Source organism: Salvelinus namaycush, chromosome 13 (genome assembly GCF_016432855.1).
Source record: "Salvelinus namaycush isolate Seneca chromosome 13, SaNama_1.0, whole genome shotgun sequence".
Taxonomy (NCBI): domain Eukaryota; kingdom Metazoa; phylum Chordata; class Actinopteri; order Salmoniformes; family Salmonidae; genus Salvelinus; species Salvelinus namaycush.
Genome location: NC_052319.1, coordinates 25970306 through 25995580, shown reverse-complemented (window position 1 = coordinate 25995580; position 25275 = coordinate 25970306). Strand labels below are relative to the sequence as shown.

The 25275-nt window shown below is 40.5% G+C and overlaps 3 protein-coding genes across 4 annotated transcripts in view; all 3 read right to left on the bottom strand.

Moving 5' to 3' along the window:
* Positions 1 to 11572: 11572 nt before the first annotated feature.
* Positions 11573 to 17016, bottom strand: LOC120058053 (secreted frizzled-related protein 3-like). The gene is made up of 5 exons (XM_039006535.1): positions 17006 to 17016; positions 16776 to 16849; positions 16418 to 16483; positions 15841 to 16045; positions 11573 to 12222 (listed from the first exon to the last, which is right to left on the bottom strand). The coding sequence occupies exons 1-5, from the start codon at positions 17014 to 17016 to the stop codon at positions 12084 to 12086; spliced, it is 495 nt and encodes a 164-aa protein (XP_038862463.1). The 3' UTR covers positions 11573 to 12083.
* Positions 17017 to 17127: 111 nt separating this feature from the next.
* On the bottom strand, positions 17128 to 18053 carry LOC120057935 (secreted frizzled-related protein 3-like). Its single transcript, XM_039006411.1, has one exon. The coding sequence runs from the start codon at positions 17699 to 17701 to the stop codon at positions 17198 to 17200; it is 504 nt and encodes a 167-aa protein (XP_038862339.1). The 5' UTR covers positions 17702 to 18053; the 3' UTR covers positions 17128 to 17197.
* A 5390-nt stretch (positions 18054 to 23443) lies between these two features.
* Positions 23444 to 25275, bottom strand: part of LOC120058366 (nck-associated protein 1-like) — a 71298-nt gene continuing 69466 nt past the window's right edge. For both annotated transcript variants that reach the window (XM_039006981.1, XM_039006982.1), the window contains exon 31: positions 23444 to 24614. In XM_039006981.1, the coding sequence (XP_038862909.1) occupies positions 24498 to 24614 (117 nt within the window). In that variant the 3' untranslated portion in view covers positions 23444 to 24497. The remainder of the gene's footprint in view (positions 24615 to 25275) is intronic.

Here is a 25275-nt window from a genome sequence, read left to right as displayed (position 1 = left end):
ATCCTATACTTGTCGCCTGTATCATAATGTTGTAGCCTGTATCCTAATGTTGTAACGTATATTCACAATACAAATCTCATCTTAACCTACCCCGCACATCTGAGGGACGGCCCAATGAGATGCTAAACTCTTGATGAGCTCCCAAACAGAGAACAGGGCCCATATCCGCAAAGCCTTTCAGTGTAGGAATGCTGATCTAATATGTCTCAGTATGTGTAGGCCATCTATCTGATGCTGTCTGGCCAAAAAGAGTATGACATTGTTGGCGCCTGTAGCATTGAATGCAAGGGAAGCCAGCAAGCATTTGGCCTCTCTTGATAAAAAAAATATAGAGAGAAAAACTGAGCTCAGCTGTGAATGGTCCTGGTGCACCAAAAAAAAAGTGTCAAGGGAAGCCAGTTTGGATTTGGCTTCAAACCAATCACATCACAAGGCAAATTTCATTGACAGAAGGAACTTGAATTGTTGCATCTCATTGTGTTGTTGTCCTGTGGTGGCTAGCTAGCTAGCTAAAATCGTCCCTTTCCTAAATTAGCCATGGACAGGGATTTGGAATTGTGGATTTACTTAATTCTCCATACTGGCCAATGATTATAAGGGTGGTTCTGATCCAACCATAACTTCATACATTGTGCCTCTGGCCTCAGAGGATGAAAGTTCAACATGTAGCTAGATGTAGTAGACTAATGTTAACTAGCTGGCCTGGCGCATCGTTGCCCATGAAAGGAAATTAGGCTAGTGAGTAAGCATTTTAGCCAGGTAGCCTAGGACAACAAAAACTAAAAGCGTGTACTGAATGACAGAGTTATGGACCGTTTAGGCAACATGAAACAGTAGGATGGCATTGTGTCTCTCTACAAGTAGGGTGAGTCAACATGTTTTTCCCCCTACTTGCATACACGCATGCAAACACACACACAGAAATCAGTACCATGGACAGCCACATCATATTTAGCTTATGTTTATTGGACTAAATCGTTTGTCACTGTATTAGACTAAGCATAGGTGATTATATGATGTTGCGCTGTTGCTTAGATCAGCACTCCTACTCTGAGGCGCTTTGTGTATACGGGCCCAGATCCTCTGAGAAGAGATCCACAGCTCCTACATAATGCTTACTTAGGTGCGGTGTGTGTGTATGTGTATATCCTGGGGGCTAGAGAAGAGGGTAACAAAGAATAATTATTTCTTTCAACAAGGTTTCCTCCATCACAGCTTCTAGGACCTCAGTATTTTTCAGATGTATTCCTTTACCTTATTAAGTTTCATCTATATTTTAATCTGTAGTCCCTGGGCAGGTAGATAATATATTGTTTTGAAGACGCTTTTCATTGGTAATCTCTATTCTCCCTCAATGTAATCCAGTGTGAAGTTACAGTCTATGGGTAACTTTACAGGCGCTCTAATTGGCAATGTAAGTCAGGCACCTGATGGAGAGAAGCCATTCACTTTAATAGAGGGCTCCTGGGTATGAATATCGGCTATGTGAAACACATAAACAGATAGGATAGGGGCCACACGGGACTCATGAACCTTTTCCTGTGTACGTTTCTTACCCCTGACACTCTTTCATCGTGTGAACCAATCTTTTCATTCTAGTCTGTGGCTGCTGCATAGGCCTACAGTTTGGGCAAACTGATCTAGGAAAGTAGGTACAAATAAAATCCCAAATCTCTCAACCTAAAAATCATCCAATTATATTATCATATAACACAAAACAAAATTCCAATATTTTTTCTAATAGTTATGTCAAATGACGTACGCTTTTAAAGTTATGTGTGTTTTCCGTGAACTTCAATGTTCCCCTCATAAAAACGACACTGTGGTTATAAGGTGTTACCACACGGTGGACATGCTGCCAACTCCACACCGCTCCGCAGCTCGCTGCTCCAGCTCTTTCCAGTGGCCCCGGGTTAGTCGGGCGGGTGGGGTTTTTCCACCTCAGAGGAGGAAAATAAACATGGAGCAATCATTCCGTCACCCGAGGACCAGCGAACAGGCTCAGCGAAGCCTCGTTGAAGCCAGCCATCAGCAGGGGAAGTAAATGTAATCTCTCCAGGGAGAGCATTATACACGCTGGGCCTGGGCAACAAACAGAACAGCAGCAGCACAGAACCTGTCTCTATACATCGACCCAATTATCATGTTTCACGCTGGAGTTTCACAATTCTAATGGCTATGGTCTGGCCTGTTCACACTTCTACCGAAGATAATCAATTAGGGTCTGTTGCAGCCAGGTAGGTATTGTCTGACGCGAATAAGGTTACATTGGACATGGGACAAAAGCAACCATGGATCCAGTTTGGACACTGGTTCAACACATAGCTAATTATTCTACCGTATGGCTCTTTTACCCCTAAAGCCAGAGGATGAGGACTGAAGATGGAAACAGATCAGCCATCTCCAACTGGTCCAGAGGGGTCGCTTGTGGTGATGAGAGATTATGTTCCAGTGTGTTCTCTCTGTGACGGTGGTCGGGGTGTACCGTGATAAGGACAGAGAAGACGGAGGTTCCTGTGTGATCTCTTGTTCGGTGGAAGCAGCGTGTCGCTGGTGTCGTCACGGCGACCACGGGCGTGTCCAGTTCCGTGGCTCCAGCACAGGAAACACGGCTGCTGAGCTTACATGGGAAATGAGCAGATACTGCAGAGAGAGAGAGGGAATAGAATAGAGTCAGGGAATAATTTTTAATCATGCATCAATTCATTCATAATGATTCATAATTAAATTGTTGCAAAGACATTATGTGAAATAAAATCATTATCCTTGCAGAATACAGAGTGATAAAAAAGTGCACTTTATCTGGCCTATAGTTTCAGCTTTCATTGATCATCAGAGAGGATGCAGGTACAGTAGGGCTTGACTGTGTGTCACTCAATGTGCTCTTATGGAAGTCATTTAAATATACAGTATGTCTTATAAACCCAGTCAGTAATATGTTTAGGGCAGTGATGGTCAGTGAGGGAGGACAATCTTTTTTCTTATGGGCCATATTTCTATTACAGCATATTGGATGACTGTCATACATATTCCATTCACCCAGCACAATGTAACATCGATAGGTTTAGGTTACTACAAGATACTCAAATTTCCCCTATACCCATCATGAGATTGCTACAACCTACCCTACGAATTAAAGTTTACGACGTAGGTGAGAGTAATCAAGGTGACAGACAGCAACACACTCAATACTGCCTTGCACATTCTTGCCTGCATCTAGCTGATCTAGTTGCAAACAAGAGTTCCTATTGGAAAAATTCAGGTATCTTTATGCCCGTTTCGTTCCATTTTCTTCCGTTTAAGATATGTTTTTCAACAGAATCGGCGGAATGAATACACCCCTGATCACACGCTAACACAGAACTAGCAGTCACATATAAACCACATGATCACTTTGCTCATCGTATATATAATTCCTTCCCACATCTACGCTATCTCCTTCTCTCACCTTTTCCCTTTGCTTGTTGACTTCAGTGCACAATATAAAATCTGTCTGTGCCAGGCGAAAAAAAACATCCCTCTCTGAACTGGGTGTTTGAGTAGGCTAAATTATCTAGCTGGATTCACTAGCTAAGTAAATTAAAGTAATACAGTTCAAGTCGGAAGTTTACATACACTTAGGTTGGAGTCATTAAAGCTCGTTTTTCAACCACTCCACACATTTCTTGTTAACAAACTATAGTTTTGGCAAGTCGGGTAGGACATCTACTTTGTGCATGACACAAGTAATTTTTCCAACAATTGTTTACAGACAGATTATTTCACTTATAATTCACTGTATCACAATTCCAGTGGGTCAGAAGTTAACATACACTAAATTGACTGTGCCTTTAATCAGCTTGGAAAATTCCAGAAAATGATCTCATGGCTTTAGAAGCTTCTGATAGGCTAATTGACATCATTTGAGTCAATTGGAGGTGTACCTGTGGATGTATTTCAAGGCCTACCTACAAACTCAGTGCTTCTTTGCTTGACATCCTGGGAAAATCAAAAGAAATCAGCCAAGACCTCAGAAAAAATTGTAGACCTCCACAAGTCTGGTTCATCTAGTAGAAAGAGGAGGAAGGGAAGCGCTACTAAGGTACAAAATAGTACATCTGGTAGACAGAAGGTACTCTTTGGTAAAAGGTGTAAATTGGTCATCAAAAAGAAAGGAGGACCAAGGCACTCTTCCGGTCTGGTTCATCCTTGGGAGCAATTTCCAAACACCTGAAGGTACCACGTTCATCTGTACAAACAATAGTACACAAGTATAAACACCATGGGACCACGCAGCCATCATACAGCTCAGGAAGGAGACGCGTTCTGTCTCCTAGAGATGAACGTACTTTGGTGCGAAATGTGCAAATCAATCCCAGAACAACAGCAAAGGACCGTGTGAAGATGCTGGAGGAAACAGGTACAAAAGTATATATATCCACAGTAAAACAAGTCCTATATCGACATAACCTGAAAGGCCGCTCAGCAAGGAAGAAGCCACTACTCCAAAACCGCCATAAAAAGGCAAGACTACGGTTTGCAACTGCACATGGGGACAAAAATCGTAACTTTTGGAGAAATGCCCTCTGGTCTGATGAAACAAAAACAGAACTGTTTGGCCATAATGACCATCGTTATGTTTGGAGGAAAAAGGGGGACGCTTGCAAGCTGAAGAACACTATCCCAACCGTGAAGCACAGGGTGGCAGAATCATGTTGTGGGGGTGCTTTGCTGCAGGAGGGACTGGTGCACTTCACAAAATAGATGGCATTATGAGAAAAGAAAATTATGTGGATATATTGAAGCAACATCTCAAGACATCAGTCAGGAAGTTAAAGCATGGTCAAATGGGTCTTCCAAATGGACAATGACCCCAAGCATACTTCCAAAGTTGTGGCAAAATGGCTTAAGGACAACAAAGTCAAGGTATTGGAGTGGCCATCACAAAGCCCTGACCTCAATCCTATACAACATTTGTGGGCAGAACTGAAAAAGTGTGTGCAAGCAAGGAGGCCTACAAACCTGACTCAGTTGCACCAGCTCTGTCAGGAGGAATGGGCCAAAATTCACCCAACTTATTGTGGGAAGCTTGTGGAAGGCTACCCGAAATGTTTGACCCAAGTTAAACAAAATGCAATGCGAGCAAATACTAATTGAGTGTATGTAAACTTCTGACCCACTGGGAATGTGATGAAGGAAATAAAAGCTGAAATAAATAATTCTCTCTACTATTATTCTGACATTTCACATTCTTAAAATAGTGGTAATCCTAACTGACCTAAAACAGGAAATTCTTACTAGGATTAAATGTCAGAAATCGTGAAACGGAGTTTAAATGTATTTGGCGAAGGTGTATGTAAACTTCTGACTTCAACTGTATATATACAGTGGGGAGAACAAGTATTTGATACACTGCTGATTTTGCAGGTTTTCCTACTTACAAAGCATGTAGAGGTCTGTAATTTTTTATCATAGGTACACTTCAACTGTGAGAGACGGAGTCTAAAACAAAAATCCAGAAAACCACATTGTATGATTTTTAAGTAATTAATTTGCATTTTATTGCATGACATAAGTATTTGATTACCTACCAACCAGTAAGAATTCCGGCTCTCACAGACATGTTAGTTTTTCTTTAAGAAGCTCTCCTGTTCTCCACTCATTACCTGTATTAACTGCACCTGTTTGAACTCGTTACCTGTATAAAAGACACCTGTTGTCACGTTCTGACCATAGTTCTTTTGTGTTTTCTTTGTTTTAGTGTTGGACAGGACGTGAGCTGAGTGGGCATTCTATGTTGTGTGTCTAGTTTTCCCGTTTCTATGTTTGGCCTGATATGGTTCTCAATCAGAGGCAGGTGTTAGTTATTGTCTCTGATTGGGAACCATATTTAGGTAGCCTGTTTTGTGTTGGGTTTTGTGGGTGGTTGTCTTCTGTCTTCGTGTGTCTGCACCAGACAGAACGATTTCGGATTTTCACATTTGTTGTTTTGTATTTTGTAGTGTTCACGTTTATTGTCTTTATTAAACATGATGAACACTAACCACGCTGCGCTTTGGTCCTCTCCTTCGTCCACAGAAGAAAGCCGTTACACCTGTCCACACACTCAATCAAACAGACTCCAACCTCTCCACAATGGCCAAGACCAGAGAGCTGTGTAAGGACATCAGGGATAAAATTGTAGACCTGCACAAGGCTGGGATGGGCTACAGGACAATAGGCAAGCAGCTTGGTGAGAAGGCAACAACTGTTGGTGCAATTATTCGAAAATGGAAGAAGTTCAAGATGACGGTCAATCACCCTCGATCTGGGGCTCCATGCAAGATCTCACCTCGTGGGGCATCAATGATCATGAGGAAGGTGAGGGATCAGCCCAGAACTACATGGCATGACCTGGTCAATGACCTGAAGAGAGCTGGGACCACAGTCTCAAAGAAAACCATTAGTAACACACTACGCCATCATGGATTAAAATCCTGCAGCGCACGCAAGGTCCCCCTGCTCAAGCCAGCGCATGTCCAGGCCCGTCTGAAGTTTGCCAATGACCATCTGGATGATCCAGAGGAGGAATGGGAGAAGGTCATGTGGTCTGATGAGACAAAAATATAGCTTTTTGGTCTAAACTCCACTCGCCGTGTTTGGAGGAAGAAGAAGGATGAGTACAACCCCAAGAACACCATCCCAACCGTGAAGCATGGAGGTGGAAACATCATTCTTTGGGGATGCTTTTCTGCAAAGGGGACAGGACGACTGCACCGTATTGAGGGGAGGATGGATGGGGCCATGTATCGCGAGATCTTGGCCAACAACCTCCTTCCCTCAGTAAGAGCATTGAAGATGGGTCGTGGCTGGGTCTTCCAGCATGACAACGACCCGAAACACACAGCCAGGGCAACTAAGGAGTGCAAGTAAGAAGCATCTCAAGGTCCTGGAGTGGCCTAGCCAGTCTCCAGACCTGAACCCAATAGAAAATCTTTGGAGGGAGCTGAAAGTCCGTATTGCCCAGCGACAGCCCCGAAACCTGAAGGATCTGGAGAAGGTCTGTATGGAGGAGTGGGCCAAAATCCCTGCTGCAGTGTGTGCAAACCTGGTCAAGAACTACAGGAAACGTATGATCTCTGTAATTGCAAACAAAGGTTTCTGTACCAAATATTAAGTTCTGCTTTTCTGATGTATCAAATACTTATGTCATGCAATAAAATGCAAATGAATTACTTAAAAATCATACAATGTGATTTTTGTTTTAGATTCCGTCTCTCACAGTTGAAGTGTACCTATGATAAAAATTACAGACCTCTACATGCTTTGTAAGTAGGAAAACCTGCAAAATCGGCAGTGTATCAAATACTTGTTCTCCCCACTGTATATATCTCTCTCTCTTTTGATTCTACTTAATTTTGTAAGAAATTAATATGTTCAAAACTGTTTAACTATCGTCTTTGTCTCTCTTTGACTTAACTACCAATCACATGTTATGCACTGCTGTGCTAGCTAGCTGTATCTTATGCTTTCAGTACTATATGCATTTTCTGATCCTTTGATTGGGTGGACAACATGTCAGTTCATGCTGCAAGAGATATGTTAGTTGGTTGTTGATCATTGCTAGACAGCCATTTTCAAGTCTGGCCATAGATTTTCAAGACGATTTAAGTCCAAACTGTTACTAGACCACTCAGACACATTCAATATCATCTTGGTAAGCAACTCCAGTGTAATTGGCCTTGTGTTTTAGGTTATTGTCCTGCTGAAAGGGGAATTTGTCTCCCAGTGTCTGGTGGAAAGAAGACTGAACCAGGTTTTCCTCTTGGATTTAGCCTGTGCTTAGCTGTATTCTGTTTCACTCTTTCACTCTGTCATTTAGGTTAGTATTGTGGAGTAACTATGTTGTTGATCCATTCTCAGTTTTCTCCTATCACAGCCATTAAACTAACTGTTGTAAAGTCACCATTGGCCTTTCCTCTCCGGCAACTGAGTTAGGAAGGACGCCTGTATCTTTGTAGTGACTGGGTGTATTGATACACCATCCAAAGTGTAATTAATAACTTCACCATGCTCAAAGGGATATTCAATGTCTGTTTATTCTTTGTATTTATACCCATTTACCAATAGCTGCCGCTCTTTGCGAGGCATTGTAAAACCTTTTTGGTCTTTGTGGTTGAATCTGTGTTTGAAATGTACTACTTGACTGAGGGACCTTACAGATCATTGTATGTGTGGGGTACAGAGATGAGGTAGTCATTCAAAAAGCATCATAAAGCCTATTATTGCACAGTGTCCATGCAACTCATATGACTTGTTAAGCAAATTTCTAATCCTAAACTTATTTAGGCTTGCCATAAGGGGTTGAATACTTATTGACTCAAGACATTTCAACTTTCATTTTTAATGAATTTCACATTATGGGGTATTGTGTGTAGGTCTGTGACTCAACATCTAAATTTGATCAATTTTAAATTCTGGCTGTAACTCAACAAAATGTGGGAAAAGTCCAGGGGTGTGAATACTTTCTGATGGCATTGTATCATGGTCCAAACACACAAACATAGTCGTGAAGAGGGCACGACAACGCCTCTTCCCCCTCAGGAGGCTGAAAATATTTGGCATGGGCCCTCAGACCCTCATAAAGTTCTATAGCTGCACCATTGAGAGCATCTTGCTTGGCTACATCATCGCTTGGTATAGCAACTTCTTGGCATTCGGCCACAACGCGCTAAGGTAGTGCGGCCGGCCCAGTACATCACTGGGGCCAAGCTCCCTGCCATCCAGGACCTCTATACGAGGCGGTGTCAGAGGAAGGCCCTAAAAATTGTCAAAGACTCCAGCCACCCAAGTCATTGATTGTTCTGTCTGCTACCGCACGGCAAGCGGTACCAATGCACCAACTCTTGAACCAACAAGACCTGAAACGGCTTCTAACCCCATATAACTCAGCTGAATAATTAGTCCGGATAGCTGTTTGGTTAACTATTTAACTATCAGTCCAGATTCTCTGACCCCTTAGTTTCCTAAACATGGTAGCCACTTGAGTCTTCATTCCTCTTTTTACTCCTGTCAATTTAGAGTCTAGACCCCCCACCCAGCTTCTCTCAATATGTCGAGGTGTGTAGGCTAGCCGAGTAAAGGCTACCCATGTTACAGTTTACTCCTGTCAATTTAGAGTTTCAATTGTGGACAGGTTGAGTTCTTCAAGTAGGCTCGGCTATACAGGGCAGGGTAATACTGTACACTAGGTGTTTGATGAGGACAATATTGTTTTTTTTATACAAATTATTTTCTGATCACATTATGTGCAAGTGTAGCATGTAATGCTGATTTCATGATAAATGATCTCTTCTTGAATCACAGACAGACATGGAGTATGTGTTGGTCATGACACCAGCCAGACAATGTTTAATAAAACACTGAAACCAGATTTACAATCACAATTGAAAGGTCGTTAGCATTTCATAGATTGATATATGTTTGTATGTTGTGTATGACGTCAAACCACAGTGATGTATAGATCAACAGTTCAGTTTAGAAAAACCCAAAGCACCAAAAACGTCTGTAAGAAAGACGCTTTGTAAATCATCTTGTTACATCTGAGCTACAAAGCATGCGAAACATAAGCAAGCAATTCAAACCTTTTGTGTGAGAGATTACATGTAATCCAATCATTATTTCAATATCTCAATGTTGTCATCAATTACATGATATACTCTCTGTCCTCTAGGATTATTCTGCCGTTTCTTTGCATACTCCAAAAATATACCCTCTCTCCCACTCTCCTCTATTGTTCATTTCTCTCCTTTGAAATGTGTTTAATCATTTTGTAGGTGAACATTCATTGCAGCTGTAGCCAGATTACAACTCGTTTGTATTTCCTTTGAAAGAAATAAAGCTTAACAGAGCACCCCATCATATTAATGCAGTTTGGTATCTTAAAGACAGACATCCACTTCATCCAATGTGCAGTCTAGCTGCTAGATAAATATAGATATTTTGACTTTAGAGTGCTTCTGATAATTGTGCGTCCCAAATTGCAACCCATTCCCCGGGCTCTGGTCAAAAGTAGTGCACTATATACAGTACCAGTCAAAGGTTTGGACACACCTACTCATTCCAGGGTTTTTCTTTATTTTTTACTATTTGCTACATTGTAGAATAATAGCGATGACATCAAAACTATGAAATAACATATATGGAATCATGTAGTAACCCAAAAAGTGTTAAATCAAAATACATTTCAGATTCTTCAAAGTAGCCACCCTTTGCCTTGATGATAGTTTTGCACACTCTTGGCATTCTCTCAATCAGCTTCATGAGGTAGTCACCTGTAATGCATTTCAATTAATAGGTGTACCTTCTTCAAATTTTATTTGAGGAATTTATGTCCTTCTTAATGCATTTGAGACAATCAGTTGTGTTGTGACAAGGTAGGGGTGGTATACAGAAGATAGCCCTATTTGGTAAAAGACCCAGTCCATATTGTGGCAAGAACAGCTCAAATAAGCAAAGAGAAACAACAGTCCATTGTTACTTTAAGACATGAAGGTCAATCAATACGGAAAAATTAAATAACTTTTAAAGTTTCTTCAAGTGCAGTCTGGAAAACCATCAATCGCGATGAGGAAACTGGCTCTCATGAGGACCGCCAAAGGAAAGGAAGACCCAGAGTTACCTCTGCTGCAGAGGATAAGTTCATTAGAGTTACCAGTCTCAGAAATTGCAACCCAAATAAATGCTTCACAGAGTTCAATTAACTGCGTAAATCAGGCCTTCATGGTCGGATTGCTGCAAAGAAACCACTACTAAAGGACACCAATAATAAGGAGAGACTTGCTTGGGCCAAGAAACACGAGAAATGGACATTAGTCCAGTGGAAATCTGTCCTTTGGTTTGATGAGTCCAAATATGAGAGTTTTGGTTCCACCCGTCATGTCTTTGTGAGACGCAGAGTAGGTGAACGGATGATCTCCGCATGTGCGGTTCCCACTGTGAAGCATTGAGGAGGAGGTGTGATGGTGCTTTGCTGGTGACACTGTCAATGATTTATTTAGAATTAAAGGCACACTTAACCAGCATGGCTACCACGGCATTCTGCAGCGATGCGCCATCCCATCTGGTTTGCAATTAGTGGGACTATCATTTGTTTTTCAACAGGACAATGACCCAAAACACACCTACAGCTTGTGTAAGGGCTATTTGACCAAAGAGAGTGATGGAGTGCTGCATCAGATGACCTGGCCTCCACAATCACCCGACCTCAACCCAATTGAGATGGTTTGGGAGGAGTTGGACCACAGAGTGAAGGAAAAACAGCCAACAAGTGCTCAGCATATGTGGGAATTCCTTCAAGACTGTTGGACAAGCATTCCAGGTGAAGCTGGTTGAGGTAATGCCAAGAGTGTGCAAAGCTGTCAAAGGCAAAGGATGGCTACTTTGAAGAATTTCAAATATGAAATATATTTATTTAACACTTTATTTAACACTCATTACATGATTCCATATGTGTTATTTCATAGTTTTGATGTCTTCAATATTATTCTACAATTTAGAAAATAGTCAAAATAAAGAAACCCTTGAATGATTAGGTGTGTCCCAACTTTTGACTTGTACTGTAGGTAATAGGTTGCCATTTGGGATGCAGTCATTGTCACTCCTCCAGCAAAGTCCCATGCAAGGCTCCCAATCATTCTCCAACTGTATACCCACACATTTAGCACAGTTAAATGAACATTTTGTTTGTGCAAAAAAAAGATTATGAAAACAACAAAGAATTAAACAAAAATAATACAAAACAAAGCAACAACTAAAAAAGGATCTACATTCAGCTATGAATGGTTCAAAAATAAACGTGCAATAGTGCAATTTCTCAGTTTTATGTCTGCAAACACTTTTCTTTCCATCTTTGTCTCCATATGTTGTCCCATATGTCATCACTTGGGGCTGCAAAATTTCTGTAACTTTCCCCAAATTCCCAGGTTTTCCACAAATCCTGGTTTAACGACTGCAGATTGCTTATTTCCTCATGATTCCCAAAATCTTCAAACCAAGATTTCTGGAAAACCTGGGAAGTTTTTTTGCAACCCTATCATCACTGCACAGGGACGCGTCTTGGTTGATCAGTGGCGGCTCCTCCGCATATTGCTTCCGCCAGAGTTCCCCCGGCTCTGGTCCCTCAGTACCTGGTCCCAACGCCTCACCTTCCTCCCCATACGGTCCTTCCACTTCTGTGCAATGGAGCCTTCGATGAGCAGAAGCCTACATGTATGACAGACAGGTACAGTGCCATCAGAAAGTATGCACACCCCTTGACTTTTTCCACATTTTGTTGAGTTACAGCCAGAATTTAAAATTGATCAAATTTAGATGTTGAGTCACAGACCTACACACAATACCCCATAATGTGAAATTCATTAAAAATGAAAGTTGAAATGTCTTGATTCAATAAGTATTCAACCCCTTATGGCAAGCCTAAATAAGTTTAGGAGTAAACATTTGCTTAACAAGTCATATGAGTTGCATGGACACTGTGCAATAATAGGCTTTATGATGCTTTTTGAATGACTACCTCATCTCTGTACCCCACACATACAATGATCTGTAAGGTCCCTCAGTCAAGTAGTACATTTCATATTTTCCAGAAGGGTGGTGGCTGCATCATGTTATGGGTATGCTTGTCATTGGCAAGGACTAGGCAGTTTTTTTGTTGATAAAAAGAAACAGAATGGAGCTTAACACAGGCAAAAGCCTATAGAAAAACCTGGTTTAGTCTGCTTTTCAACAGACACTGGGAGACTAATTCAATTTTCAGCAGGACAATAACCTAAAAGAACAAGACCAAATATACAGTGTGGGTACAAAACATTAGGAACACATTCCTAATAGAGGTCGACCGATTATGATTTTTCAACACCGATACCGATACCGATTATTGGAGGACCAAAAAAGCCGATACCGATTAATCGGCCCGATTTTTTATTTTATTTGTAATCATGACAATTACAACAATACCGAATGAACACTTATTTTAACTTAATATAATACATCAATAAAATCTATTTAGCCTCAAATAAATAATGACACATGTTCAATTTGGTTTAAATAATGCAAAAACAAAGTGTTTGAGAAGAAAGTAAAAGTGCAATATGTGCCATGTAAGAAAGCTAACGTTTAAGTTCCTTGCTCAGAACATGAGAACATGAAAGCTGGTGGTTCCTTTTAACATGAGTCTTCAATATTCCCAGGTAAGAAGTTTTAGGTTGTAGTTATTATAGGAATTATAGGACTATTTCTCTCTATACAATTTGTATTTCATATACCTTTGACTATTGGATGTTCTTATAGGCACTTTAGTATTGCCAGTGTAACAGTATAGCTTCCATGCCTCTCCTCGCCGCTACCTGGGCTCGAACCTGGAACACATCGACAACAACCACCCTCGAAGCAGCGTTAACCACGCAGAGCAAGGGGAACAACTACTCCAAATCTCAGAGCGAGTGACGTTTGAAACGCTATTAGCGCGCACCCCGTTAACTAGCTAGCCATTTCACATCGGTTACACCAGCCTAATCTCGGGAGTTGATAGGCTTGAAGTCATAAACAGTGCAATGCTTGAAGCACAGCGAAGAGCTGCTGGCAAAACGCACGAAAGTGCTGTTTGAATGAATGCTTACGAGCCTGCTGGTGCCTACCATTGCTCAGTCAGACTGCTCTATCAAATCATAGACTTAATCATAACATAATAACACACAGAAATACGAGCCTTAGGTCATTAATATGGTCGATTCCGGAAACTATCATCTCAAAAACAAAACGTTTATTCTTTCAGTGAAATACGGAACCGTTCCGTATTTTATCAAACGGGTGGTATCCATAAGTCTAAATATTCCTGTTACATTGCACAACCTTCAATGTTATGTCATAATTACATAAAATTCTGGCAAATTAGTTCGCAATGAGCCAGGCGGCCCAAACTGTTGCATATACCCTGACTCTGCGTGCAATGAACGCAAGAGAAGTGACACAATTTCACCTGGTTAATATTGCCTGCTAACCCGGATTTCTTTTAGCTAAATATGCAGGTTTAAAAATATATACTTCTGTGTATTGATTTTAAGAAAGGCATTGATGTTTATGGTTAGGTACACGTTGGAGCAACGACAGTCCTTTTTCGCGAATGCGCACGGCATCGATTATATGCAACGCAGGACACGCTAAATAAACTAGTAATATCATCAACCATGTGTAGTTATAACTATTGATTATGATTGATTGATTGATTGTTTTTTATAAGCTAAGTTTAATGCTAGCTAGCAACTTACCTTGGCTTCTTACTGCATTCGCGTAACAGGCGGGCTCCTCGTGAGGCAGGTGGTTAGAGCGTTGGACTAGTTAACCGTAAGGTTGCAAGATTGAATCCCTGAGCTGACAAGGTACAATTCTGTCGTTCTGCCTCTGAACAAGGCAGTTAACCCACCGTTCCTAGGCCGTCATTGAAAATAAGTGTGTTGTTAACTGACTTGCCTAGTTAAATAAAGGTGTAAAAGAATAAAAAAATTAATTAAAATAAATACATTCGGCAAAATCTGCGTCCAAAATTACCGATTTCCAATTGTTATGAAAACTTGAAATCGGCCCTAATTAATCGGCCATTCCGATTAATCGGTCGACCTCTAATTCCTAATATTGAGTTGCACCCCCTTTTGCCCTCAGAACAGCCTCAATTAATTGGGGCTGAGTTGTCGTAATGTGTCAAGCATTCCACAGGGATGCTGGCCCATGTTTACTCCAATGCTTCCCACAGTTGTGTCATTCCTTTTCCTCATTTTCTCATTTAACTGTAAGATGTAAATATTGTGTTTTTTATTGTTCCTTGAGGCGGTTGCCATAGTGATAACCAAAATATACCTGTGATGTCCTTTGGGTGGCGGACCATTCTTGATACACATTCCATCAGTGTTGAAGTTCTTGACACACTTAGATCAGCGTGCCTGGCAACTTCTACCTCCCTAAACCCTTCAATGGTTAATTCTGAAATCCATCTATATAAACACAAGACACTGCAATAACCTTCACCCTCCACACTGCCGCACCTCACATAGTCAATTCTCTATCAGATACAAAGGTACCATACTCTGGAATTCTTATCTTCACATTGTCAAAACCTCAATAACTTCCAAGTGAAGATTGGGGGTCAGCCTGATGAACCAAACTACTCAGTAATCTCCTCCATATAGCCCAACTCTCACATCCACACATACATTTAAACAAAACATATACTGTTTATTTTTTTGTGATTGTTGATCGGTTAATTTGTACATTTGTGATTAGCGGGTTTTGTTATCTGTTTTAACAAGCCTTTTTTATTTTTGTACTTATGTATTGTATATATTTTTTGTGTTTTCATATAAAGCCCTTGTCCTTCCAACCATATCTGCACACCATTTTTATTTTGTTTTCATCTGTATTTCTTTGGTGCAAATAAATTAAACCTAAATTAAATAAATTTTAATCCCACTTTGTATCACAACAAAATTTCAAAAAAAGCCAAGGGGTGTAAATACTTTCTGAAAGGCACTATAGGTGGCATGAGTTACAATGTGGTATGAACTACAATAAAGCTACAGTAGGCTACAGTAGGTCCTACAGCCTTCCTTAATTAAATGAAGAACAGGGTTGGAGTCGTTTCCATTTCAATTCCGTCAATTCCGAAAGTACGCTGTAAATTCCATTCCAATTCCTATTCAGCTCCATTGCTTTTCAATTATGACATTTGGAATTGGAATTGACCGCTATCCTGATGTAGACAATAGTCAACTGTCCCATCAATGATTGTTGCTATTAGAGATCCAGTAATATGACTGGCTCAAGACATACCTGGACCTCTCCTCATTCTCATAACCCATGATGATATACTCGTCGTTGGCGGTGAGAGGAGGACAGGGACAGCCAGAGTTGTAGTGCAGTGTGACCATATCACGAGGGATGTTGACAAAGGAAGACTTCAGGATGTCTTTGACCTCCACGATTGCACTCAAGTCATGATTCCTGCTTTTAATCTCCTTCACCCTTGCACGAATCACTGGGAAGAAAAGATTAAACATGATTTTAGTTTGATTATTTTAAAAAGGATACTTTACATTTGAAGCCTACTTGTTTGACTGAACATACAGCGCCGGTTTCCTGGAAACTAACTAAGCCTAGTCCAAGACTACTTTTGGAGGAGATTCCATTGAGAATGCTTTTTAGTCCAGGACTATAAATGTAATCTGTGTCTGGAAAATCGTCCTTCAGAGTTTTAGGACAATGATAAAATCATGCATTGTAATAATCATGAGTAATAACTAAGTAATAACTACATCACTCTCATTCTATAATATTTTCCCACTTATGAACTGCAAAAAGAATTGCCTATGAAAATCATTCAGAAAATTGTAAATATGTAATAGCTCACCATAGTTGTAATTATTCTTTAGGTAGGTCTTGAGACCCAGTTTAACTGACTTGCACTTGCAACGATCTGAAACAATAAATGAATAATGTGATACATTGTAGAACATCTGGGATTGAAATAGCCCTATAAATGTATACGTTTTTGAACTGCAAAATTACATTCTTGAAATTCATGTAATGAAAAACATGAGGTGACATTCTATACCATATTCTAATATAATACTGTTCAGATTATTTTGCACTAAATTCAATAGCCAAACATAATTTTTAAGCTACATTTGCAGTATGTACTAACAACAGCTCCATATAAAAGTATCAAAATATTTGATGAAGCAAAGAAAATGTGATTATTATTTTACCATTGTTGGCTCCTTTACAGTTGACATTGTGAGAATCACTTGGAAAGTCAGGAGTTGATTCTGAATAAAACCAACTATGATGAGAACATTTTCACTCAATAACAGTATTAACTTCACAAGTAGCCTCTAATGTCATAGGCCACTGTAGTTAAATTTGTCATTTTATAGTGGTAACATAATAAATGGTCATGTTTAATTCACAGAACATTCAAGGGCCACATGCATCTTACCAGGTGAGCATTTTGAGGGGTCCTGATAGTAAGGGTTGTCTAAGTAACAGACAGGAATAAAGTTGATTTATAAGCGGCTGCTGTAGAGATATTTATAGACTACAGATATTGTCATCATCATATTTTTTTCCTTTTATCTTTGTCTTTATTATGTGAGGTAGCCTGTATTTATTCACAATACCTATTTCAGAACTACACTATGGAATCTTCAATCATCATAATCACCCATATCCTACCTGGTCCGTCTGCTTTTACAATGGCCTCAGGTGAGATACAGACCCCCCGGTCGTAGACTGGCAGATCCTCGCAGGCCAAGCTCTCTGGCCAGGTGTGATTATACCGTTTCATCACCGGTTCACAGCCGCATTTCGCACGCTCACACACCGACTTGCAGGGCTTGATAGGGTCGTGTTGGAAGTCAATCGTGCATATTGGGGCGTACATGGCGCACAGAAAGAACAGTAAATCTGTACTACACTGGGTGCCAAGAAGCCCTTCAAACTGCTCAATGGCCAGGACTGCGTTCGCCTGGGTGCTGTGGTGGAGGTGGTTGGGCATTTTCGTCATGTTCCAGGGCATGGACTTGCACAGAGGGATCCGAATGGGCTCACATGCCGCCGAAGACGCTCTGGGTATCCTAAACAGACAGGTAACCGCGAGGAAGGAGACGAATAACTCGTGGGAAATCATGATCATCCTCAGTTATATGCTGACAGTTGGTTTAGGATAATCAATACATCTAAATGCAATGTCTGGTTATGAAGTCGAAATGGATAAACTTAAACGCGTAATGAAATCCTAAAATATATAGCTAGACTAAAGTTGTCTGTCTACCCGGACGTGTCTAAACTTTGCGTCACGTAAAAGGAAAGAGGTTCAAACGTCATCTTTCGTGCGTAAAACGAAAATATCGAATTCCTCGTGGACGGTGAAGATTGATTTCGATTTCCAACTGTTTTGTTGCTTATTCCATTGGCGCGTGTGTGATCATATTGCGTGTGGGCTTGTGGCTCCGCTCTCTCTATCTCCTCCTTCCCAGACCAGTTAGCACTGCAGTGATTGCTCGCTGGAATCGGACTGACCTCAGTCTGCGGGACCAGCTTTTTTACCATCTACAAATGTCCTCTATCATCATCATGCCTGTCTGACCCTCCTCCTACTCTTGATTCAAGCCAACACCAAGCAGGGCTGCAGAACTTGCCCCATAGCCTTCTTTGAAAAACATGGACATTAGACTAGTTCTGGGATGGGCAACTGGCGGATCAATTTCCACACACACAAATATATATATATACAGTACCAGTCAAAAGTTTGGACACACCTACTCATTCAAGGGTTTTTCTTTATTTTTGGACACACCTACTCATTCAAGGGTTTTTCTTTATTTGTACTATTTTCTACATTGTAGAATCATAGTGAAGACAACTATGAAATTACACATATGGAATCATGTAGTAACCAAAAAAGTGTTAAACAAATCTAAATATATTTTATATTTGAGATTCTTCAAATAGCCACCCTTTGCCTTGATGACAGCTTTGCACACTCTTGGCATTCTCTCAACCAGCTTCACCTGCAATGATTTTCCAACAGTTGAAGGAGTTCCCACATATGCTGAGCACTTGTTGGATGCTTTTCCTTCACTCTGCAGTCCGACTCAACCCAAATCATCTCAATTGGGTTGAGGTCGGATGATTGTGGAGGCCAGGTCATCCGATGCAGCACCATCACTCTCCTTCTTGGTCAAATACGCCTTACACAGCCTGGAGACTGTTGGAAATTCATTGCAGGTGAAGCTGGTTGAGAGAATGCCAAGAGGGTGTAAAGCTGTCATCAAGGCAAAGGGGGGCTATTTGAAGAATCTCAAATATAAAATATATTTTGATTTGTTTAACACTTCTTTGGTTACTACATGATTCCATATGTGCTATTTCATAGTTTTGATGTCTTCATTATTATTCTAAATTTTAGAAAATAGTACAAATAAAGAAAAACCCTAGAATGAGTAGGTGTTCTAAAAGTTTTGACCAGTAGTGTGTGTATATATACAGTGCATTCAGAAAGTATTCAGACCCCTTGACTTTTTCCACATTTTGTTCCATTACAGCCTTGTTCTACCATTTATTAAATACATTTTTTCCCACATCAATCTATACACAATACCCCATAATGACAAAGCATAAACAGGTTTTTATTGCTCGAAATTGAGCTCAGATCCATCCTGTTTTCATTGATCATCCTTGAGATGTTTCTACAACTTGATTGGAGTCCACCTGTGGTAAATTCAATTGATGGACATGATTTGGAAAGGCTGTCTATATAACACTTGTCTATATAAGGTCCCACAGTCCACAGTTGACAGTGTATGTCAGAGCAAAAACCAAGCCAAGAGGTCGAAAATATTTTCCGCAGAGTTCCGAGACAGGATTGTGTCAAAGCACAGATCTGAGGAATTTTACATTTTAGAAATTTTACCTTTATTTAACTAGGCAAGTCAGTTAAGAACAAATTCTTATTTACAATGACGGCCTAGGAACAGTGGGTTAACTGCCTTGTTCAGGGGCAGAACAACAGATTTTTACCTTGTCAGCTCAGGGACTCGATCTAGCAACCTTTCGGTTACTGGCCCAATCCTCTAACCATTAGGAAGGGTACCAAAACATTTCTGCAGCATTGAAGGTCCCCAAGAACACAGTGGCCGCCATCATTCTTAAATGGAAGAAGTTTGGAACCACCAAGACTCTTCCTAGAGCTGGCCACCCTGCCAACCTGAGCAATCGGGGGGGAAGGGCCTTGGTCAGGGAGGTGACCAAGAACCCGATGGTTACTCTGACATGGCTCCAGAGTTCCTCTGTAGAGATGTGAAAATCTTGCAGAAGGACAACCATCTCTGCAGCACTCCAGCAATCAGGACTTTATGGTAGGGTGGCCAGACGGAAGCCACTCCTCAGTAAAAGGAACGACAGCCGACTTGGAGTTTGCCAAAAGGCACCTAAAGGACTCTCAGACCATGAGAAACAAGATTCTCTGGTCTGATGAAATCAAGATTGAACTCTTTGGCCTGAATGCCAAGCATCACGTCTGCAGGAAACCTGGCACCATCCCTACGGTGAAGCATGGTGGTGGCAGCATTATGCTGTGGGGATGTTTTTCAGCTGCAGGGACTGGGAGACTAGTCTGGATAGAGGGAAAGATGAATGAAGCAAAGTACAGAGAGATCCTTGATGAAAACCTGCTCCAGAGCGCTTAGGACCTCAGACTGGGGCGATGGTTCACCTTCCAACAGGACAATGACCCTAAGCGTACAACCAAGACAATGCAGGAGTGGCTTCCTTGAGTGACCCAGCCAGAGTGAACTTGAACCCGATCGAACATCTCTGGAGACCTGAAAATAGCTGTGCAGCGACGCTCCCCATCCAACCTGACAGAGCTTGAGAGGATCTGCAGAAAATAATTTGGAGAATCTCAGAAAATACAGGTGTACCAAGCTTGTAGCGTCATACCCAAAAAGTCTCGAGGCTGAAATCGCTGCCAAAGGTGCTTCAACAAAGTACAAAGTAAAGGGTCTAAATACTTAAGTAAATGTGATATTTCATTTATTTATTTTTTTATTATGTGTGTGTGTGTGTGTGTATATATATATATATATATATATATATATATATATATATATATATATATATATATAACCTGTACTGAGTGTACAAAACATTAAGAACACCTTCCCAATATTGAGTTGCTCCACTCCCCTCTTTGCCCACACAACAGCCTAAATTCGTCACTCTAAAAGGTGGAAAGCGTTCCACAGGGATGCTGGCTCATGTTGACCCCAAGTGTCAAGTTCCCTGGATGTCCTTTGGGGGGGGTGGACCAGTCTTGATACACACGGGAAACTGTTGAGTATGAAAATCCCTGCAGCTTTGCAGTTCTTGAGACAAACCGGTGCACCTGGCACCTACTACCATACCCCATTCAAAGGCACTGAAATATTTGGCTTGCCCATTCACTCTCTGAATGGCACACATACACAATCTATGTCTCAATTGTTTCAAAGCTTAAAAATCCTTCTTTAACCTGTCTCCTCCCCTTCATCTACACTGATTGAAGTGGAATTAACAAGTGACATCAATAAGGGATCATAGCTTTTACCTGGATTCACCTGGTCGGTCTATGTCATGGAAAGAGCAGGTGTTCTTAATGTTTTGTACACTCAGTGTACAAAGGTTCACTCAATTAGCACGTCAGCTAATATTTTTTCGATTGGTAAATTAGTCTAGCCAGCTATCTATCTATACTTGTAGTACTGATGGTCGAATTTCTGACTGGGGCCCACTTTAATTTTGTTAGTCACTAACTCAGATATCATATAAAAAATGACAAAATGTGTTGAATTGCAGCAAACCTGGTTTAAAACTGCATCATGTTCTATATTCCTCATTGCAAAATGGGTAGAATTGCAGGAAATTAACTCTAAAACTTATTTTATCTTCTTTGTTCTCAATAGGGGGTTCTCTAAAGTGATTTACTCGCAAGTTGGGGGGTATGGCTGTGTGGGTATGGATGTAGGTATGCAGACCCGCGAGCCACTGTGGCCCCTCTTGATGAGTTCAGATTTTTGTGGCCCCCACACTCATCAAAGTTGCCCATCCCTGGTCTAGATAACCTAACTTATTTGAGTAAAGCGGCCTATACATTTTTATTTGGAAGTAAACAGTCATGATGGCCCTTATGAAGTCACCATTATGAAGACATGGGGTGTGTTCGTAAATTCACACTGGATTGTCAGAGAGCGATCTGGGCGTTCGTAAATTCAGAGCGTTGTCAGATTGTCCGTTAGTAAATTCAGAGCGTTTCGCTCTCTGAGCATTCAGAGCGCACACTGGACTCTTTGGCTGTGGAGTAAGGGAAAGGGAAAGGAAAAGGGGGATACCTCGTCAGTTGTACAACTGAATGCATTCACCTGAAATGCATCTTCCACATAGGGTTGATCAGAGCGTTCTGACCTCATAAAGTCAGTCAAGCACCCAAGCTAACTGATTAAAGTTGGCTAGCTTGCTAACTGGCTAAAGTTGGCTAGCTTGCTAACTGGCTAAAGTTGGCTTGAAGACCTTACTCTGACCATTTTCCTCACCCTGGCAGAGCTGGTTAGGCTGTTTTCATGTTATCTAGAGCGTTGGTGACTGTAACTGAGCTGCTGGCAACAATTTAATACATTTTTTTGGTTGACATTTACAGACACCGGTCATATTCAACGGGCGTTGCGCGTTCGTAAATTCATCAGTTATTCTGCTCTCTGAGTGAATTTACGAACGCACCCATATTATGATGACAGTGCTATGTACACAAGCAGCTTTAATCAAGCCTAATTATTAGTGTGAACTCAACACAATGATGAGTGTTAATAGGTGTTAATGAGTGTTAATTAAGAACATGTTAAATATCATTATTTATTTTATTTTTTATTTAACCTTTATTTAACCAGGCAAGTCAGTTAAGAACAAATTCTTATTTACAATGACGGCATACTTGGAAACACTTGGAAACTGCCTTGTTCAGATTTTTACCTTGTCAGCTCAGGGATTCGATATACTAAACCCAGTGTTTAAATAGTATACAATGGACAGCATGGAGGATTTTACAAGTTGACCAAGAGGTCATATAGGGTCAGATTGTTAAATAAGATACAGTATTCACCATTTCAGTGTTCTCTATTTCAGAATGAACTGGATCCATGCAACATTAGGCCAAGTAAAGTGGAGCAAATTACTCTTATGAAAGCTTTTTAACATACCTTTTTGTTTAGTTTATCACACATACAGTAACAGTGGAATAGAGAGCAGATTTAGGATTTAAGGTTTAGATTTGTAGAAGATCAAAGGGACTTCTGATTGACCTTGCCAGCCATTATTAGAATGTTCATGTTTGTTCCTCGTCAAACTGGATCATGGCTTGTGTGTGTGCATGCGTTCGTTCCTGTGATCATGTGACTGAGGGGTGTTTAACAACATGACCAGGGAAACATCAATGTGAGGGCTGCCTGCCAGGACTCTCAGTGTTCTCAGGCCGGAGGAACACTTCCCCACTAATATTTTGACAGCAAAAAACTAAAAAATACACAAAACAACCAAGACCAATGTTGGCCTACATACAAAAAAGGAAACTGTTCTAGGAAAGACCTTCAAGTTCTAAGCACTGAGAAGTAAACTCAATAACACATGACAATCAGGTCAGATGTGAGTCAATTTGCTGCCAATTGTGATAGCTAGAACTGTGGAAATTTCCCTAAACAAATGTCTCAAGTGGAAACACTCAAGTTAAAATGATTAGGCTAATCATAGCAAATCTGTGTGTGTGTGAGTATGTATGGTATTTTGTGTGCAGCTTATATCCTGAAGTTTATTCAAACATTTTAAACAAATGGGACTCTAGGCCAGTAAGTGGATATAACCTAAGATTTATTTGTCACGTTATGGAGGATACGCGGTTCATTGAAACATTGAAAACATATAAAAGTGGTAAAAGGAAAACTATGTATAAACATTCAATAAATATGAAAGAATGTTTATTATATACCGTACAGACAGGTACTATGGAGTAGTTATGCCAATGAGGCATTTAGTTAAAAAATTATTCTATGCTTTGTACAAATATCAACCATCTGTTATCAGTTTTCATAATATTTAAGTTTAATACCAACATTTCAGGTTAGCTCCAAATAATATAAGATGCTATGTTTTCTCAACAGTTTGGCAAATATCTCAAAGAAACACAAAAAATGTAAATAACAGAAATTCACAAAGATACACATACTGTAATAACCGACAGATAATGATAATGAATATAACTGTGTATCACCATTTCCAAAAAACTGCAATTAGTTTTGCACATTCCCCTTTACCGATAATAGCATTTTTAGTGTTTAATTTTTAACCCATTCAATATTTAGAAACTAAGATAATATTCAAAAATTAAATTAAGTAGTAGTGTATTGTCACTGATCATTGTCAACAAAGCTTACATCAGATTAAGTAAACAAATTATTAATTCATAAAACTGTATGAAAAGAAAAACCCTGATCCCACAAAACCAATAATACTATTTTTTTGTTTTCTTTAAGACTGTAAGTTGAAACACAGCACACCCACAATGGTCATATCATCATATAAGACTCATGTTGTCCAAAGCCATATATTTATATTCTCAGTAAAGAGCTCTGGGGCTGCCTGCATGTATCAAGCTTCTCAGAGTAGAAGTGCTGATCTAGGATCAGGTCTCCCCCTGTCAAGTTAATGTTATTCATTATGATCTAAAAGGCAACACTGATCCCAAATCAGCACTCCTACTCTGAGACGCTTGATACATACAGCCCTTGTCTCCTCTTCACTATCTGCATGCTGAACTCCAGACAAGGTGAGGAGTCTCTCACTCGCTCTCTCCCTCCTCTAATCTGTCTCTCCTCTAACCCCTCTTTCCTCTCCTCCTCTCAGGGCTCTCAGGCGGAGGAAGACACACTCTGCTTGTAGACAGCATGGTATGCATTACGGAGCAGCACATAGGGGAAGCAGGACTCCAGAAGGTCCATGGTCAAGAACGGGGACTCCTGCACAATCTGGTAGAGAAAACACATGGATGGATATGGATAGAACCTAAAAGAACCACTGTGAGAACGTCTCAAATAGCATCCCATTCCCCATATAGTGCAGTACTTTAGACCAGGGCCCACATACGGCTCTGGTCAAAAGAAGTGCGCTATATAGGGAGCCATTTGGGATGCAGCCTGAGTTTAATCATACTTTTGTGATTTTTCCTTGTTCTCTATATTATCGAGGCAGAGTAGCCCCATGGATAAGGCATAAGGGTGTGTGTGTTCTATATTATGCAGTTCCAATGCAGGATAAAGACTGTGGGTGATTCTTCTTTCTTTCCACCCTGGTTGTCTTTCTATTCTATCTCCTGTACATTATTCTTCAAAGTCAAGCAAATCCAAATCCCACAGACCAGTAAGCCCCTCTGATCAACAGACAATACATGTGTATGCATGACTGCATATGTCATTTTCAATACACAGTCTGAAAGAAAATAGTGCTCTGTTCATTTTCAAGTAGAAAGAGGTTTGCAATTCTCTTTATTTTCTTTCTGCTTTGGGCTGGCCAGAGACTAATGAGAATGTTGACCTTGGAACCAGTATATTACATGTGTTAGATGGTAGCTAGATGATGTGACAACGTGTTAGATGATAGCTAAATGTTAGTTAGAGGATGTGACAGCGT